The following is a 20,238-nucleotide window of genomic DNA, read 5'->3' as shown; positions in this document are numbered from 1 at the left end:
GGAAAAAAACAGAGAAGAATGAGCTCTAAAAAATCCAATGCAATCCTGGATTGCATTGTTGTGGGTTTGTGCAGTTTGTTCACAGCTTTCAAACAAAAAAATCCGATTGGAAATCCGTTCAGGCATTCTTGAGATAATAGCCATTATGTTTTACACTGTTGTGAGCTTGGAGGTCTGCTACCTGAGTTGTATGGGGGTTGTATGGGGGTTAAACATGCAAAATCGCGATTGAAATCATGTTCACTAGTTTTGATGGGGTCCAAAAAAAAAAAATTCAAAAAAAAAATTTCAAAAAATTTTTTTTTTTTTTTTTTTTTTTTAATCACGAGTATACACGTGATTGGCACTGTGGGATGCGCTAATATATCACGTGTATACTCGTGATTGGCACAGAATGAGTTAAAAACAACACTAAAAACGTAAAAACTTTAAATAAGGCTTTTATTAATTTTCTTAAGCAGTCTATAAATTGTTAACAAGTGCGTATAAATGTCTTATAATCTCACAATAAACATGTTTACATTGCTATTTTTAAGACTTATACAGTACTTTAACTTGTGATAAGGACAATAAGCATCTCACAAAGTCTTAAGCTTCTTATTAATGGTTATAACAGTCTTATAATACAACATTAAATGTGGATACAATGCTATTATTAACACTTAGCCTTATTACCAATTGTAGGCATTTCACTTAGTTTGACAAAGTGTGTGTTTGCGTGTGCTTGCGAGCGAGCGTCTGTCTTCTATTAAAACTTCAGGTTGTAACTTTTGTAATTGACAACTGCACAGACTGTTGCTCACTTGCGTGTTTTCGTCCCCATAGTAACTGGGTTAAATATATAATTTAATATACTGTACAGTATTGTTTGTTTGTATGGAATAATTTCATTTATCAATGCAACAGTCTGGGCTAATGTTATGGTTATATGGTTACAATGTTAAAGGCAGAACCAACAAACTACCAACAGCAGTTGTCCCTTTAACCTATTATTTAGACCTGCAGCCGTGTCACTCTAGATTTGAACCACTTTAACCATTATTTTATGCTTTAAGAATAAAAAAATCACACTCGTGTGAACTGAGCGGTGGTGTGTGTGTGTGTGTGTGTGTGTGTGTGTGTGTGTGTGTGTGTGTGTGTGTGTGTGTGTGTGTGTGTGTGCAACAGCGCCCCTCCCTTAACATGTGTGGTCAGAAAAGGTTACTGCAGGCTACAGACAGACAGACACGGAGACACGGAGACAGACAGACCCACACACACGGCCACGTATAGGAGCGTTGTGACCACCGCTCAAAAATAGTACCACTCAAACGTTGGTTGCTGGAGGGAATGTGGGGAGAGCTATGCGGATCACACCCATATTTTTCTCACATGTCCCAAAATACAAACTTTCTGGTCAAGAGTGATACAAATAAATAATAGAACAAATATTTGGGAGAGTTTTAAATTTACAAAATCACAATATACGTCTGGGAACACGTCCCCAAAGTCTGCAGAGTAGAGATCTATATCTCTTTTGGATTTTGAGAATTACAGCACTCAAACAAATATCAAGGGGTTAGAAAAGTTTGGAACCTCCCAGGGTGGATATATGGTTGGAAAAAATGGAGGACATGTACTCTATGGAGAAGGTGACATATAAAATAAATGGTAAGGAAAATGTACTTGAAAAAAGGTGGGCCTCTTATCTTTTAAAGTTATACTATGTAACTTTTTTTATAAAACATATCTTAAAATTGTCCTAACTATTAAATCGCTAAAGTTTTAGAACCCCCACTCTGTTAATTTCAGGTCCCAAAGCCTTTTCTTTATATGTGTTCTACTGAGCCCTGGTGGCCGTGACCGGGGCTGTTTTTCCCGGCAAAATTACGTCATATGCATCATTCTGTACACGTGTCTCCCTACCGGCCAATCAAAGCCCAGATCATATACTGCTGAGCTCTTCAGGAAGTACACTGCAGTGTTTACACTGGGCTAGGAGTCTAGCATGTAACTCCCCAACCGAGGCTCGTAGAGGGACACGAAAGACCTCTATGGATAGGTATCGGCGAGGCGAGGCGGACGCGGTGGTCTGAATGCCCGGTCCGCGGCGAAAAACGGCCGAAAAAAGCAGACGCGACCGCGGTTTGCTCTACTGCTACTGACCACTAGTTGAGCAACTTACACAGTATAGCTTTAAATAAGGATAACATGCCCACATAACCCTCCCTTTTTGTTCTGTCCATTTTATCTTTATTTTTGTTCAAACCAAAAGTTGTTCAAACCAAAAGTATTTCAGACACAAACATCAAACAAAAAAGCCTCTTTATTTTATTTTATTTATTTTAGTTTATGTATTTTTCTTTTAATTTGTATGACATAACAAAAGCTACATATCAAAGCCAGCCCCCTTTTTCATAATTGTTTTGTTTTCTGGGTAAACATGTGGGTCTGTGTGTGAACATGAATGGTGTCTTTGTGTAGTGTTTTGTCTTTGTTATGTAGGTGATGGGTTTTCTACGTGTTAAAAAAGATTTAAAATAAAAAGGGTCAAAATGTCTACAAGGGACAAGACATGTAAAAAAAAAATGAGTGCTGTCCAACGATTAAATATTTTAATCGCGATTAATCGCATGATTTATCTAGTTAATCGTGCGATTAATCGCACATAAGTCATACGTTTTTATCTGTTCACAATGTACCTTAGTGGGATATTTCTCAAGTCTTGTATACCCCTATTAACTCATCCACTACATTGGACGAGTTTGACGAGCTATAGTTATGGGTCCACTCTGCTTATGACGAATATGACGAGCTATCAATTAGCTTTAATAACTATAAAACAAAAAAGTATGATCGCCGATTCGCCGTCCATAGCGCTCTGTGGACCCGCCCTATTCACAAAAAACGGATCTGGATGTTCCAGAACGGAAATGGGGGGGCGGGACAACGACGCCTGTATCCTGTCTGCCGAAATGTCATCCGGTTCAATGTTGTGCAACACCAGCGTGGCGCTCCGTCGGTTTCGCTTTGAGCGATGGAAGGCTGTAGTGCTTTGTTGCTTACCCTGCCTGGATCATATTGTGAATGCAATCGGTGAACCATCGCGCAATGGATTCGCGCGCGCGCCCACGTTAAAGGTAGGCAAAATCCTGGCGGTGTGGACCCTCAGAAGGGTCTTAAAAATAGCGGTGGGTGAGTTAACATGGGAGTGGAAAAATATGCTGGCTTTATGCAAAATTATGTTAATCCTTTATTGGAAATCAATTAAAACCCCAAATAAATCATAGTGGTACTGCATTAAACTGGCGGCAGCAGATGGGTATAAGGATCTGCTTAATTTACTTAATCTAAATGTACTTAGTAATATGAGTACTGTAGTAGTTTGTTGATTAGTTTTGTCACAATGAAAACACATTTTAGAGGTATTAATAAAATAATTAAAATTCAATAAATTGTCACTTTAGAAATGTGCAGATCATTAAGCTGATCATTTGGGGACCTCCCAAAAATAATTGTTGTAATAATAATAATGTTGAAAACCACTGTCCTAAACCACGGTTAGGCCAAATGGCTAAAATAAATAAATATGCGATTAATTGCGATTAAAATAATTAATCGCGATTAACATAGCGGTGAGTTAACTGCGATTAAATGAGTTAACTTGGACAGCCCTAAAAAAATATATATATATATATATATATATATATATATATATATACATATATATATACACAGGTATTTATGAAAATGTTACATGTTGACTGACCTAATAAAGTATTAAAAAAAAGAATAAAAAAATAGCTGATATACAAGCTCGAAGTGCCGTGCTGCGAGCTTGTAGATCTGCTATTTTTGGCTCAAAGTTGATCACATTAATAGTCTTTAAGAGAAAGAAGCAGCCGCACAGCACTGTAGCCAAAGTGCCAATATTGATTAAGTGCCAGTGCTCGCCCAGCAGTCGGCTGTCACCCAGGCGGATGCATGCACGCACCCATGTGCACGCGCTGGGCGTTTAGGGGTCAGGTAGGGGTTATTTTAAAGGTTCAAATAAAGTCACAAATAAGGTTTTGACATCCCAACGTGGATATTAAAACGTGGCTATTAAAACAACTCAGAGAATGTACAAATGAAACTAAATGAAGCCTTTTACTGTGGAGGACTGTTAGAGGTATGTAGCTCTCTAAGAGAATGGCTCTTCAAATGATGCTTTCATAACGATCCGTTCCTTTCTAGGTTGGCCATTGTTGGTGGAAAGAAACTCAAGTGGTAATAGCAATAGTGTTTAATTGCTTCGCCAAAGAGCTTGAACAGAAAGGTCCTCAGTATTAATTTAACCCTGAGTACAAAAGTACTATTAGTAAACACAGCAGCCCCTTTGTGTGGGTACTGCCTCTCACAGCCAATCGAAAACTGATGGGGCATTTGCCACCGCAGTTCACTGTAGTGTTATTGTGCTCGCGTAAGCTCTGTAGCCACCATGGAGTTGGTTAGAACAAACCTATTTGGCTATTTGGGCCCTGATTGAGGTACACTACAGGCTTAAACACACACAGCTACCTACCTACCTACCTACCCAGTGGTGTGCTATGGATTTTAGAAGTGTGGGTCCTCTAAATTCATGACGTCATGCGTGCACGCTGTTTTTATTGTTAATTAGTGTTTTTATTGTTAATTAGTGTGTGCATATGAGGCGCGCGTGCGTGCAGCAAAATAAGTGTGGGCTCGCCGAGCCCACGCGAGCCATGGCATCTCACCTCTCTACATACATATGCAGCCGAACGCAGTACTTGCACACTCTGCTGGTGCAAGTAATTAGAAATTGTAATCATAACGCACGTTACATTTGAAGCAAATCAAAGTCAAGGGCTGCATCACATGCACACACATGAACCACCAGCAAATTAGATTGAAAGAGCTGCTGCCCTCAGGGTCGGGTATGGTCGGGTTCGGGCAGAATTTGAGAATTTGAATCGGTAGACTAAACTCATACAAGCATCAACACAAGACACCTCCTCCAAACAAGCTCGTCTCAATGCACTTATGCTGATAACTGCAGATGCTGCACTTCTTTTTTTTGTTGTCGTTTGTGGTTTGCATCGTCTTGCTCTGAATGCTTATAGTCTTGTGTTATGTCTGCCTGTCTTACATAGAATTTTATGTATAAACAGACACCGGCCTGAGAACGATACAAGTTGGCAATACATGCCCCATCTGTGCAATAAATACCCATTTGTCACAGAACCCAGTGCAACCAAATGAATGTCATCAGAGAAACTGCTGCTGTCGTGTTGATGACCTATACATGCTAAATGGGAGACAGGCGGGCCCCCAGACAAGACATACAGACAGTCAGACATGTCATGCATCACCCTGTAAAAGAATGGAGTTCTATTTTGCACACCATCATTTATATTGGTGCTAACCGGCACAAACCTATCCAACCCCTGAAGGGAATGGGTCGGATCAGGGAAGGTGATAAACAATTACACATACACACTTGTGAATTTATAGAGGATACACCATGAGGGTAAATAGATCAATGTGGTGCTGCATGTCACTTTCATCTTTTTGTGAAGGTAGTTTTATTTCTACTTACTCCCAGGCAGCATACTGTTCCAGACACACACACACACACACACTCACACTCACACTCACACACACACACACACACACACACACACACACACACACACACACACACAGAGTGGTTGTAATTACCTATCACTATACCGTGATATCAATGTTATAGATATATAAAAAATGTATGATGTTGGCAGCTCTCCTTTGATCCCTGCAATTTATCAGCAAAGCAAACTTTGCTTTGATAAAAGTTATCTGCCATTTGATGGCCTATCTATGTAAGATATTGTGAACTATCCAATTCTTCAGCCCACATGGATATCTGTAGAAATGGAGGCCATGAAGAGCCTGGAGGCTTACCATTTATTTCAATCAGTCTGGGTACATCTGTCTGTACAAGGAAAACGTGTGGGTGGAATATTGTTTTAGTTTTTTTTTCCCACAGCCAAGCGAGATAAAAATTTTGTCTCTTTGTATTTCGAAAATGTTCCCTTCCCGTTGTCGTGAGGATCAGTACAACTTGGACAACCAAAGACAAATCATGTTGCATTTTGATAGAGTTCCGTAAAGCATTAAGGTAAAACGTTAAATGTGACGCAGGCAACAATACTTCTGGTGGTTATTCTGAAATTATCAAAACCAAAATAGAGTAATACGGAAGGCACTGCAAAACTGTTGAGTCACATGAAAGCTGAATTCTTCCCATGAGTGATTGCAATATAACAGCTGAACCACATACCAGCATTGGATGATGGAACACTGGACTGTTAGAATGTAATTTTCTTCCTATAGAGCGTCGCAGTGAGGTGTCGGAAGTAAACTACTTTATGAAATGTCTATGGAAGAAATGAATGGGGAAAACGCTTCTGACACCAGAGTGAAGACGGGGTCGGGCTTCAACTGCGATGCTCTATTTGCACATATACCCCTACCGAGTGCTATGTCTACACTACAGTATGCATAATGTAATGTGTAAAATTAAAATATCTACAGTATTGTGTACAATACATGTAACTTAACTTCTGTAATATAACTGCTAGAGGCAGATAACATGGCTGTGCAAGTGTGCAGTGTGCAATAGATGATACATGACTTGTCCTACCAGTAACACACATCTATACTTCCAAATAACACTGTTGACACTGTCCATACTGCTCAACCCTGATCTGACCCAAAACTCTATTATATATATACTAACAATTATTACTAGAAATATGTTTTTACTTTTCTACTTATGCAAGCAGAAAATGCAGTGCTTGGCGCCAGTCGATCAACTTACACGGTGACGGCGTTGTGGCTAGACTTTAATAAAAACCAAATAGCTATTATGTTAGCTATATCTATGTTCTCGCTCTCTTCCAACTGCTGATAAAGTATTCAATCAATCATATCAATCAAACAAACAAATAGGCATTCTAAACCTATGTTCCTGCTGTCCTACATACAGCCAACCAGGAATATTGGCTATTTTCTGAGCGCTTCCACAGAAGACGCGCTGCGCTGCCTTGTATGGAATCCAAGTGACTGAAATCCTACATAGTGAGTGAGAACTTTAAAACTGTGACATGGTGTTGACAGTGAGGGAGAGAGAGCAGAGGAGAGCCCTACCTCCTGCCTCTCCTCAGACATGGCGGCCCACTGTTCGGGGCGTCTCTCTCTCTCTACGCTCTGCCGCTCCGTGGCCGACATCTCTCGCTCCAGCTCATGCAGGCGGCGCTCCACTCGCGACGACACCTATTGGCCAGACACACACGTAGACAAGGCACATTAACACTGGGCACCGTGGATGCAGGCTAGTTAAGTGATCTCCAGAACAGTGGTTTTCAGCCTTTTTCGTGCAAAGGTCCATTATTTATTCAGCGTTTGAGCAACGGACCACCATTTGATGAGATTTAGCCTCTCAGACCCAAAACTTAGAATATTTTGTTATTGCTGGATAAGATTGTGTCCACAATTCCATGCTGTATTGATGTGGTACCATAGGAGAGATAACAGGTCGTTCACATGAGATGGAGATAAAAAATATTAGAACAGAAAATAATTAATGGGAGACAGAACTAACATTTTAGATGTATTAATTTGGTGAATATCGTGTCCAAGGTACAAGCTAAATATAAAAAATCTGTTTTACAACAGCAGCCTGGTTGTGATGTTGTTAAATTCATATACTTTTTCCAATGCCATCATTAGATTTACTGTACACATACACTCAGACATGAGAGTAGAAACAGACACAACTCACTGAGTCCTGTTTCTGGGAAGCTGACAAGTGCTCTGAGAGATTTTCCATCGCTCGCCTGTTTTCAATATCAGACCTAAAAGAAAAAAGAATCAAATGCAGCCAATTCATATGTGAAGAAATATTTACATATCAAGAGTTCCTGCTCTTTTCTCTTTAGTGAATGTTCAAGTCTAAATATAATCATGCATTTTAAAATGCTAGAGTATGCTGTCAATTTCTAGACTTATTTTAGGTTTGTGAACACTGCAGTAAAACAATTTTCCTCACATGGTACTGTTTCTTATCACTTTTAATTCACGACAGATCGACTTAAAGCCTGTTTACCAGGTTCCAAGACACCATTATGAGGCTTCATTATGTCCTCAAATGTTGACTGATAAACTATACAGTACTGAATACATCAGACTTATATAACTCTTTTCTTAGTACCCAAAGTCGCTTTACGAAACAGAACAAAATAAACAACTTCATTAGGAGAGAAATAGTTAAAAGGCTAAACATTTTGAAAAAAAAAACAAAAAAAAAACAACAACATTAACTCACCCACCGCTATTTTTAAGACCCTTCTGGGGGTCCACACCGCCAGAATTTTGCCTACCTTTAACGTGGGCGTGCGCGCGAATCCATTGCGCGATGGTTCACCGATTCCATTCACAATAAGATCCAGGCACGGTAAGCTAAAAAAACCCGCAGCCTGCCATTTCCCAAAGCGAAACCAAACGAGTCCAGCGTGGTTGTTGTGTAACATTGAACCGGATGGGATTTCGGCAGACAGGATACAGGCGTCGTTGTCCCGCCCCCCCAGTTCCGTTCTGGAACATCCAGATCCGTTTTTTGTGAATAGGGCGGGTCCACAGAGCGCTATGGACGGCGAATCGGCGATCATACTTTTTTGTTTTATAGTTATTAAAGCTAATTGATAGCTCGTCATATTCGTCATAAGCAGAGTGGACCCATAACTATAGCTCGTCAAACTCGTCCAATGTAGTGGATGAGTTAAGCTAAGACTAGTCTAAAAGGCAGATTTGATAATAGTTGTATTTGCAGAGAAATGAGCTAAAAGCTATTGGTAAAGTGGAGGAATGACTGAATGTGACCTAAAAGAGAACAAAGTGTTGGATACCTGTTCCTCCTCACAATCTCTCTGTCTAGGTCATCGGACAGTCTCATCTGGTCACTGTACAGGTCCCTCAACGACTGGTGCATTCTGTGGACCTGTAGACCAAGAGCGACAGACAGACTCTGCTTAAAAAGACACACTCAACAATCGGACCTATGGAAGAGGCCAAGGACACGTCGCTACTTTTGTCCAAAATAAATCTGAATAAGCGGGGTCTCACACTACTACTTCAAAATGAATAGTCTAGTAGTCTAGTAGTCTAACACCCTAGGGGGTCCTCAGAGTTACTACAGGGCGTCCTCCAAATCTTTGTGTGATAGGATAATTATTTTAGATTAACACCTTGAACCCTCAAATCCCTATTCTGAAGAGAACTTTGGCCTAAAATAGCAGATCTACAAGCTCTCAACGCCTCGCAGAGAGCTTGTAGATCGGCAATTTTCGGCAAATAGGTTGGGTGTGGAGGTAAAAAAAGAGCAGACCAAGTACCGAGTGATAGGTCAAGTTTACAAAGTATCGACAATTTAAGCAATTAAATGTCTAAAAAAAACATGGACTGATGACAGTGCTTTCAAACAAGTCTATGAATCTATCTATGAAATCGATGAAAATCTGCAACACAGTTTTATACAACATGTAGAGGGGGTCCCCGCTTAGTCTCTCAGCTAAGGGGTCCTTGGCCTGAAAACATTGAAGACTCCTGCCATAATGTATTATTTATAATTGCTGCCAAGTAATCAATGTGGCACAGAGGCATCAGTGCACCCTCTTGTGGCAGCTATCTGTAACCATCATGCAACAGGACTTGATGGAACTGATAAGAGTAGTAGTGGTCTTGTGATCTTCCTTACATGTGCTTCTGGATGTACAGGGCAGGGATCACTGAAGCGCACTGTGGCTGCGGACAGAGACCTCCTTCTGGTTCGTGGAGTGCTGGTATAATCCTTCAGAGGGGAGGTTGGGTAGAAGCGTGGGCCCTCTGAAAAAAAGATTTAATAAGGACCAAAGGCTCATCTTTACTATGATTGTATAGAGAGAGGGAAAGAGACATCAGAGATGTTTAATTCACTTGGGATGCCATTATTTTTGTAATTATTTGGATACAGAGTGCAGCCATTCACTGCGCTTTATTTTGAAGAGCTGCGGAAGCCACGAGCGTGTCCATGTTGTGGAAATTCACTAAATCCCGTTGTAGACCGGGATGTTTACTTTCACACGGAAATGAGAAATTCTAACCACGGCCGACCGTGGCAGTCCAGTGTCGCCGTTAAAAAAGGGGTTCTCTGCGATCGAAGGGTTTTTGGAAGTAGATTCCGAGATAAAGCCGTTTCTTTGCAGCAGCAATAAATGGGAGCCTATGGCGATTACACGCTTCCTGATGATGGCGGCCAAGTTGCATCATGGGATATGACGTTTTTTCGCTAACCAGCCGCCGCCGCAGTACCCGTTTACCTGATTACCATGGTAACCAGCTAACACGTTCCTGGACGTGATAACGGGGCCGTGGCGTCGTACCGCGGTAATTTGTAATCACGTTCCTGGATGTTTTCGGCATCGGAAGTTTTAAGGAGTACACATCAAACATATAATTTTCCGAATGTCTGTCTGTCTGTCTGAGTGTCTGTCTGAAACAGCGTTTCTCATTAGTGGCTGGAGCAATTGATCTGAAATCGCATCACCATTAGCATATGAACACACCTGACATAACTGTGAAGCCCGTTTGTCACTTTCACAAATCATATGCTGTATATTAGCATTTTTATGGTGTATCTACTATCTATTCTGCATCTAGCATGAGGCACATCTATTCTGCATCTAGCATGAGGCAACATGTTTAACCAGCTCTGTGTGTGTGTGTGCAGGCAGGCGGGTGTGTATGCAGGCGGGGGGGATGTATCTCTGTAGCCATTAAACGAAACGGGTATTTCTTACATTGATGCTCCTACATATTATCATGCAAGCACCAGTTAAAGTTACTTTCCATCCCTCATATACTGTATGCACAGTGCACATCCCATAACCCACACACTGCACATCATTTTGGAGCTCATATCTTTGAACGGGTAAGGGCTAGTATTGATAACACAACATTATCAATATGAAGAATAATCTCTAATCACTACATACAGTAAGATCAATTATTGGCTCAACCCTAAAGGGAGTCAGAGAGGACTTAGTTGTTGTTTTCCATACCTTGGGCGGAGCCAGAGCCAGAGCCAGCCTCCAGGTCACTGGTGTGCAGGGTGGATGCTGAGGCAGAGGACCTTCTTTGCCTCTGTGACGGCGACGGCCTCCTTTGCCGCTGTGACTGCAACTGGCTGATCGACTCCTCTAGGTTCTCCTTAAGCTGATGTACAAAAACCATACAAGTGATCAGCAAAGGCCCATTACAACTGCAGGAAATACTGTAGGTAAATGGGAGAAGAGAATCAACGACAGGGATGTTCATTGGAGATGAAACGTGAGTTGACTTCCAGGAGATATCACTTCACTTCGGAAGAGTAGGGGGAGATGGGACAGAGATACTGTATGTACAGTAAGGTCTCAATGCTTTCCCCCCCGGATTCTTACATCAATAGCTCAATCTGCAATTTACAGTTTACATTTAGGCATTTAGAGAGCGTAAAGAAAACACAAAAATGTGTGCGCTTCAAAGATACTAGGATACAAGGTAAATAACTAAAAATCAAACCTACAGTAGTAGCTTCTGTCAGAACAATATGCTATAAATAATATTCTTAACTTGTGTAACAGCTCATCGCAGCTGATCAATGTCACTTTGAGTGCCACTGCCCAATCAGATTTAAGTGTGGGCGGGCCCTAATGACACAGAAAGGACACAACGGACACGCAAATATGCACATAGGAGAAAGAAAGATGTCCGTAAGGAGAAAAAAGGTGTCTAATAAATTATAAAAAAAGGTTAAAATAAATTATGAACAAAAGTATTTTCAATATGCTGCTGCTGCATTGTGGTAAGCCTGATTCCTCATCACCAGAAAACAGTACCAAGCACTATACTCAAGCACTCACATCCAGCTCTACTTCCGGAACAAGAAGTCTAACACAGCCTTACCTTAGTGTTTCAAACCGCCATCCACTTGAATCAAAACTGGTACAGAATACCACTATGGGAGAACGCTGTTGACTTTGAAGGATTGAGTTATAGAGGGACTCACCATTGCCATGGCTTCAGCCTGATCATCTGTGTGCTCCCTGTACTGGCCCAGCATCTTGTCTACTTTGTTCAGGTTCCGACTAGTATCCTACCAGAGAAAGTAAGTTATTATTTAATCCATATGAGACAACGTACGTAGGTTTTCTAAACATCATAGATTAAATAAATGAATCAATCAATTGTTACATATCTTATGTCCTACTCCTACATCTCTATGTAAGATACGCGTACATTGTGTATACTGTACACTGAACTATTTTTATTATCATATACTGTATATAGAACTACTGACTATTTTTGTCTCTACCATGCCTTTGGCCTGGCAGAGACAAAATTAGTCAGTAGTTCTATATATAGACAATGTTCAGCATGCATGGGGCTATGTTCAGCTATGTTTTGCCCTCAGTCCGTCCATCCTTCTGTTACCAGCTAATCTCTGGTGCTGTTGGCCCAGTCGCAGCCAAACTGTGCACACTCCCTGAATGCCAATTCAGAACCTCTGCCACACATTTTTCACATGAGCCTGTTCCACCATGAGGCTGATTTTTGGACAGTAATCCAACAGATTGTCCGATGTTCCATATTCCATCCTAATTGGCTGAGATTGGCTTCCAAAGTTTGCAGGATTTGTCTGTTTTGAACAAAAATGCCTCAAATCATGAACACAGCATGCAATTTTGTACAGGCACATTCCCAATAGGCTGAGGAAGAAATGCCACTTAAACATTTTCAAATCAGCCTCATGGTGGCGCTATAACAGGCCGATTTGTGTTTTTACCAATCAGTGTAACACTTTGTATAATGTCAAGGAAAAACCTTTGCCCTGCATTTTTCACATCTGCCTTTTATAGCGCCACCAGGAGGCCAAGTTATGTAAAACACATTTTTTGATATTACTTTTTCAGATTTTATCCAAAAATCAAGCAAATCAGTGACGTCAGCCATCTCCATATTTGGGGAAATATCGCCACATATTGGCCACATTTTGTCCAACTTAACCAACAACCAGGTTTGTGCATTGTGTTTGGTCAAATCCAGGAGTCGACATTAGAACCAGCCCGCTGGCCCGTATGTACTTTTTAGAGTGACAGGGCCACCAGAACTCACCAGGGACTTGCCCGTTTGGGCCAGTGAATTTAATGCCTTGAAAATAAAACAAGTAATAACGTTTATATCTAATTTCACATGTATTCCCTGTGGTACTGTAACTGTTTTGTAATAATTTCGGTGAAATCGTCTCGTAATTACTGCTAAAATATAGCGTTGCGTGATCCAGATCAAAGTTACCTTCTGCGAGCTTGCGCACAGCGCTGCAGTCACAGTGGAGTGGCTCCACTACAGATGGGATTTATGGCTCTTTGAAGTGAGCCGGATCTCTAAGATCCGTTCCTTTCAAAGAGCCGTTCATTTACAAAAGGAACGGCTCCCTAATACTGCGAACCGGATCCCATCGTTCATTTCAAAGAGCCGTTCAAAAGACTCGATTCGTTCATGAACGCCCCTTCTCTATGTTCCACGCTGACACGCTCATTCACATCCATGCGTTCGGCTCCGTTGATGCTGCTAACAGCTAAACAGCGTTAGCTTCTACAGATTGTTGACAACGGAGCGCTGTTGCCCTGCTGTTCAGTATGTCCACCGCGGGTCAGAATCAGAAAGTAGGCCTACAATAGACAAGTTATGTTCTTGAAGTTGGGGAAAGGTCCATTTACTATACTGAAAGAAGACGCTGTCGCAAGTCGCTGTGTGTCTAGTGAATGAGAGAGGGGCGGTCCTGTGTGTGTGTGTGTGTGTGTGTGTGTGTGTGTGTGTGTGTGTGTGTGTGTGTGTGTGTGTGTGTGTGTGTGTGTGCGTGTGTGTGGAACGCATTCGGCAAATTAGTTTCTTTTAACTGTTGTAAATATTTAGAATCAACGTGTACTGTAGCCTATTGAGAATATGTATATCAAACGAGAAGATGAGAATGGTCAATGGAGTGTCTCAGTGTCAGAGATGGATGCATCATGTAACACAACTGTGGGCACTATAAGGAAGAGTGGGAACTTTGATGACAAATTTGGCAATTCTTTTTCTACATGTTAAAAAAGTCAAATATTTAGAAAATGGCCTTAAGTAATGTAACACATAGGCATACATGATTGAACATTCCACAGTTAAGGTCTAATATTTCTATAATTGCTGTCCTATCTTCTGTATAACTGACTAGCTGGAGCAGGAATGTATACACAGTTTATAAATATGATGCAATTATTTTATTTTATATCATCTATAAAATACAGCTTTGATAGCCTTGATCCTAGGCTAATTAACCCCAAATTAGGAGATCCTGGGAAGGCAGACAGACAGCTGTCAATCCACCCGATCTGGGCTGGGGCCCTCACCAGTTAAACAGGCTACAGCTGATGTTAGGAGCAGGCCTATATTTATGGGGGATGATATTTTGAATGGCAAAAGGGACAGGACAGTACAGTTCAGTGATACAACTTCTACTGAAAGGATTTAAACCACAGAAAGCTCAATGGCTTGTTTGGCATTGGGGTCCTATGTACTCAATTCATAACCAAAAAAAAGACGCTGGTATCGAAGATGAACGAGGACGCAAGTTTTGCGTGCACACGCGTGTCAGGGCCAGTGATCATCAACATCCACTGGCCCTGAGGGCCAGTAGTAAATTTCCCTTAATGTCTACCCCTGAAATCCCATTAATATTCTTAACAAGACAAAGAAGCGGCCGCATACACTGTAGCCAAAGTGCCAATATTTATTTTAGGACGCAGAGGTAAAGTTGAAAGCGCCAATGCTCGCCCAGGAGTCTGCTTTTTTCACCCAGGCAGATACATGGATACACCCATGTGCACGTGGCACGTGCCCATGTGCACGACCTCGCCCTTACTGGTGGTAACCACTGTGAGTCATGTCACATCATGGACTCCATATTTGGATGCAACCGATCAATCCATATATAAGGAGATAACTGATATATCCCTAAAGGGAAACACAGCGCGTCAAAACATACGGCTCCATTATTTTCAAAGAACTAACCCACACCGGCAGCGTCAGACGTGCATAGGCAAGGGTCTGCCGCCTCGCCTGCCGCACCGATACGACGCTGTTCTATTCTTCCATCGTTGCCGCGTGGTGAACATGTTCTCTCCATGGGGCTGTTAAGTATGACATCATTTTGTAGGCTGTAGTAGAAATATTTATAGAGTAACAAATGTGTGTATATACAGTATTTTCTGGACTATAAGGCGCACCTGACTATAAGGCGCACTGTCAATGAATGGTCTATTTTCAAACTGTTTTCATATATAAGGCGCACCTGACTATAAGGCGCACATAATAGACACTACCGTTGCGTTATGCATCCAACAGATGGAGCTGTGTTAAAGGGAATGTCAATGTCAATGAATGATCCATATATAAGGCGCACTGGATTATAAGGCGCACTGTAGTTTTTTGAGAAAATTAAAGGCTTTTAAGCGCGCCTTATAGTCCGGAAAATACGGTACTTGTTTTCCTTCCATTCAATCTCATTGAATGAACGGTCAACCAGCCTTCAAAGTGCACATGCTAATTCAACTCAACTGTCAATCTAACAGCTGAGTTCTCTCCCCCCATCCATGCTCTCTCACTCTGTCAGCAAATCTGTACCCTGTGTAACTATTTGTATGTTGTCTTTATCTTTAGTACACATCCTTATAAGAACATGTTTATAATAGCATCTCTGTCAGAATGGACTATAAGAACTGTATGAGAATGGTACAGGGGAGGCTTGTGCCCAGAGGGGCTGACAGGAGAGGCCAGGAGGCCTGCTCCTCAAAGGATCTGTACTGCTGATACTCTGTTCAACTTTTTGCCTCTTTGATGAATAAACCTTTGTCAATACTTCAAACCCTTCATCCTTTTTGAACATTAATGTTCAAAAAGGTGTAGTGTAGAAATGGCGTCTGCCAGCGTTCTCCTTACTGAAGAGCAGTTCCTGTGTGCTATCTGTCAGGATGTGTTCACTGATCCAAACACTACGCCATGTGGACACACCTACTGCAGAAGCTGTATCACGCATTACTGGGACACTATTGGTGTGTGTCAGTGCCCACTGTGTAAACGAACCTTCCATAAGAGACCTGAAGTATCTGTCAATACTTTTATTTCTGAGATGGTCCAACAGTTCAGGAGAACGAAGACTAAGGCTAAAATCCAGCAGATGATCCAGGACAGACGCATGAAGATTCGGGAGGTCAAACACTCAGTAGAGCTCTTGGCCGAGCTCATAGATGTGATGGAAGAGAAGCGGAAAAAAACAGAGAAACAGGCTGAAGGCTTCATTAAAGAGCTGAAAGGGGAAATCACTCAGTTGAAGAAGAGAAGCTGTGAGCTGAAGCAGCTGAAATCTCACACACTGAAAACCACCTACAGAATTTCCCATCCATCAACTCCCCTCCACCCATCAATGACTGGATAAAGGTCAATGTCCAACTGTCTTCTTGTGTGGGGACTGTGAGGACATCTGTGGCTGGAGAAGACACTCAGTCAAGAGATGGAGCTAAGGAGAGTACAGCAATATGCAGTGGATGTGACTCTGGACCTTGATACAGCACACTGTGAACTCATCCTGTCTGATGATGGAAAACAAGTGAGCCATGGAAACATCAGAATCTCCCAAACAACAAGGAGAGATTCTCTGAATGTCCTTGTGTCTTAGGAAAACAAAGCTTCTCCTCAGGAAGGTTTTACTATGAGGTTCAGGTTGGAGGAAAAACTAGCCGGGATTTAGGAGTGACCAGAAAGTCCAGCAACAGGAAGGGAAACATATATCTGAATCCCTTCTATGGTGACTGGACAATATTTTTGAGGAATGGAAATGAGTACATGGCTGCTGCTAAGCACCCTTTAGCCCTTCTCCCTGTAAGACAGGAGCTCCAGAAAGTGGGAGTGTTTGTGGATTATGAGGAGGGCCCGGTCTCCTTTTATGATGTGGAGGCCAGAGTTCACCTCTACTCTTACACTGGCTGCACCTTCACTGAGAAGCTCTACCCATACTTCGGTCCAAATGTAAACCGTAATGGTGCAAATTCTGTTCCTCTGATCATCTCTCCTGTCAATCACACTGATTAGACTAATGATTGGTGTGGTTGCCGTGCAGGGCAACCAGACTATTGTTCTGTGTGGGTTTTTTCATCTTCTGATGTAACCCTTCACCCAATCAGACATCACGATACCTTGATATCGTGATGTCATCCTTAATTCCCCCTCTCTGATTGGCTTGGCTCCCCATTAGAGTCAACGGCAACCACACAGTAATGCACTATTAGGCTATTTGTAATTGATAAACATGGAATGAAACATCCCGTTTGCTGCTTTTGCATTGCAGGTTGTGCCAGGTTGACAAAAAAAATATGAGAAAGAGAAAGAAATCCTTAAATGAACTACAGAATAATATACAGAATGTTTACAAATCAAAGGAATTTGCAACATTTCAGCCTCAGTAAAATAGATCTTTTATTCACCTCGTAACAATCAAGTACAAAACCATGAATGAACCTCCATCTGTATTCAGTGAGATGCCATTCAGAGGCTGCTTTACCTGCAGAGTGCTGGCCAGGGTGCTGATCTTCTCGGAGATCCCAGCCGGTCCAGCAGCGCTCCCTCCACTCCCATTGACTCTGTGACCTCCTCCTCCGCCATCCCGAGACTCCCGAGCGGGTCGGCGCTGAGCCTCGCGCCCCCGCGGCCTGCGTGCCCTCTCCCTGTCGTATGTGTCCGACCCGCTGGATGAATAATCCATTGTTGCCGACAGGGGAGGTCTGTGGATGGATGGGGGTTTACAGGAGGAGGCATACAAATAAACAAACGCTGGCTAGGGATGGGATCCGGACGATATGAAAATTTCATATCGCGATTGTGAGCAAAGAAATCGAGATTTACGATATTATCGCGATAATCAAAATATCCTCAACATCCATTATCCTGGTGGCGGAACATTTGCCAAAAAATAGCAGATCTACAAGCTCACAATGCGTTGCGACGCGCTGTGAGCTTGTAGATCGGCTATTTTTTGGCAAAGAGATTCGATAGAGAGTGAAAAAAAGACTGTTTCCAGTACGTATTATTATAAGTACGTTTTACCAATAGTGGGTTTAAAAGGTACCGGATATGCAGCTCGGCAAATAAAAGGTGAATTGATCTCAGTGCATGACGGAGGACGATTTCACGATAAATTAAGTCTCCACGATACGATTATTGTGAGTGTTTTTTATCACAATAAACGATAATATCTAATAGCTTTATTGTCCTGGCTAGTGGTGCCAACCTGGCGATGAGCCACAAACACTAGCTGAGCGTGCTGTTGGTCCTCCTCGCATACACGGTAATAAGATTAGCCAGCAATCTGTTTGGGTCCGAGGAGGTTTCTGTTTAATGACATAACAAGTAGACAAATCAGATTTGTCATCACCGCTGTCACCCTGACAACTGGTAGTCACAAAGCAAGAAGCCACAACAACAGAAAGTGCACCACGCCACGGCCAATAAAACCAGTGGTGTAAAGTAAGTAAGTGCAATTACTTAAGTACCTTTTAAGTACTGTACTTATGTACAATTTTGAGGTATTTCGTATTTGTACTTTACTTGAGTATTTCCAATACTTTTACTTCTACTCAACTACATCTCAGATCTAAATATATAATAACCTAGCCGAGCCTTACCCTCCCCCTGACCGTTATACAGTAAATATATCTATATATTTTTTGCACTGTTTTATTTTGTATTTTTGTCTGACGATATCTACTGCATAGTACTGTGTTCTATCCGTCTGTCATTCAGTGTTATATGAGATACATAAAGGTTTCCTGTGTAAATAAGCCGAAGAGCTTACTAGGATCTCCTTTTTAGTAGACCTATTGTACCAGTGAACTGTACTGTCATGATGAAACTGTACCTTTTCCTATGCAAACTTCTAATAAAGTCTTCAATCAATCAATATTGTACTTTTACTCCACAGTACTACAATTATATGAAAACTTTGTTACTAGTTACTTTGCAGATATAAATGATTATATTACAAAACATACATAAACCAACCACTTTACCCCTATTTTATACCTTTTCTACAAGCTTGTAGATCTGCTATTTGCAAACATTTATTTTGGTGCTTTAAGCATATATTGATGCCAATACCTTCGTACTTTTACTCAACTACATGTTTTAATTCTGGACTTTTACTCGTAACAGAGTATTTCTATATTGCAGACAGTATTGATACTTTTACTCAAGTAAAAAATGTGAGCACTTTTTCCACCACTGAATAAAACTGGCCATTAGTTGTTGTTGATGCTCCAGCTGGTAGCCTGGTTAGCAACACTTGGCAACTTTACTTTAACGTTAGCTATAAAGCTATAATAGCAGGCTAATGCAACAAAACATTAGCCAACTATTAGCTGGGGGCTAACACCAAGACATGTTTTATAAGTTTAGTTGTATCCATTCCAGAGGCATCAAAGTAAAACAAAGACATGTCGATGGATCTTACCAGTGCAGTTTAGCTACATGGAACCTGTTGGCAGGTCGCTTTAGTGATAAGAGAAGTTTGACTGGCAGCTTGCAGCTAGCGTCTCCTCTCTGCTATGGCAACAAGTTAAACTAGCCGCCTCTGGACAGGAAGACAACAAACCACAGCACGCCGCTCGCACAGGAAACAGGGATTTGTAGTTTATCAAAGGGACCGTTATGTCTGGGTTTGTTACTTGAGAACTACATTGTCCAAAGGCACTGCTACTGCAGCTCGCAGTTGGAAAAATATTCAAAAGGTTGTCCGCAGTCTCCACACACACACACACGCACACACACACGCACGCACGCACGCACACACACACACACACACACACACACACACACACACACACACACACACACACACACACACACACACACACACACACACACACACACATTATATTTACAATTTACAAGTTAGGCATTTAGGCATTTAGCAGACGCTTTTAATCCAAAGCGACTTACAATAAGCAGGTAATAAACACATCAATAAGCATTTGCAAAATATGTCAGTAGTCTACATCAACAACAATATCAGTCTAGAAAAACAATAACATAGGTAGACCACACACCTAATCAGTA

General features: G+C 41.5%; 1 protein-coding gene across 1 annotated transcript in view; it reads right to left on the bottom strand.

Annotated features, from left to right (window-relative positions):
- Nucleotides 1-19,695, bottom strand: part of cep128 (centrosomal protein 128) — a 107,500-nt gene extending 87,805 nt beyond the window's left edge. The window contains exons 1-8 of the mRNA XM_080744867.1: nt 19,634-19,695; nt 17,690-17,909; nt 12,104-12,190; nt 11,118-11,271; nt 9,776-9,903; nt 8,928-9,019; nt 7,805-7,877; nt 7,099-7,296 (exon numbers count right to left, since the gene is read on the bottom strand). Coding sequence (XP_080600993.1) covers nt 7,099-7,296; nt 7,805-7,877; nt 8,928-9,019; nt 9,776-9,903; nt 11,118-11,271; nt 12,104-12,190; nt 17,690-17,890 — 933 coding nt within the window. The 5' untranslated portion in view covers nt 17,891-17,909; nt 19,634-19,695. The remainder of the gene's footprint in view (nt 1-7,098; nt 7,297-7,804; nt 7,878-8,927; nt 9,020-9,775; nt 9,904-11,117; nt 11,272-12,103; nt 12,191-17,689; nt 17,910-19,633) is intronic.
- Between the last annotated feature and the right edge of the window lie 543 nt (nt 19,696-20,238).

Source organism: Nannobrachium achirus, assembly GCF_963921795.1.
Source record: "Nannobrachium achirus genome assembly, chromosome: 16".
Lineage (NCBI taxonomy): Eukaryota > Metazoa > Chordata > Actinopteri > Myctophiformes > Myctophidae > Nannobrachium > Nannobrachium achirus.
This window is presented reverse-complemented; position numbering and strand designations above follow the sequence as displayed.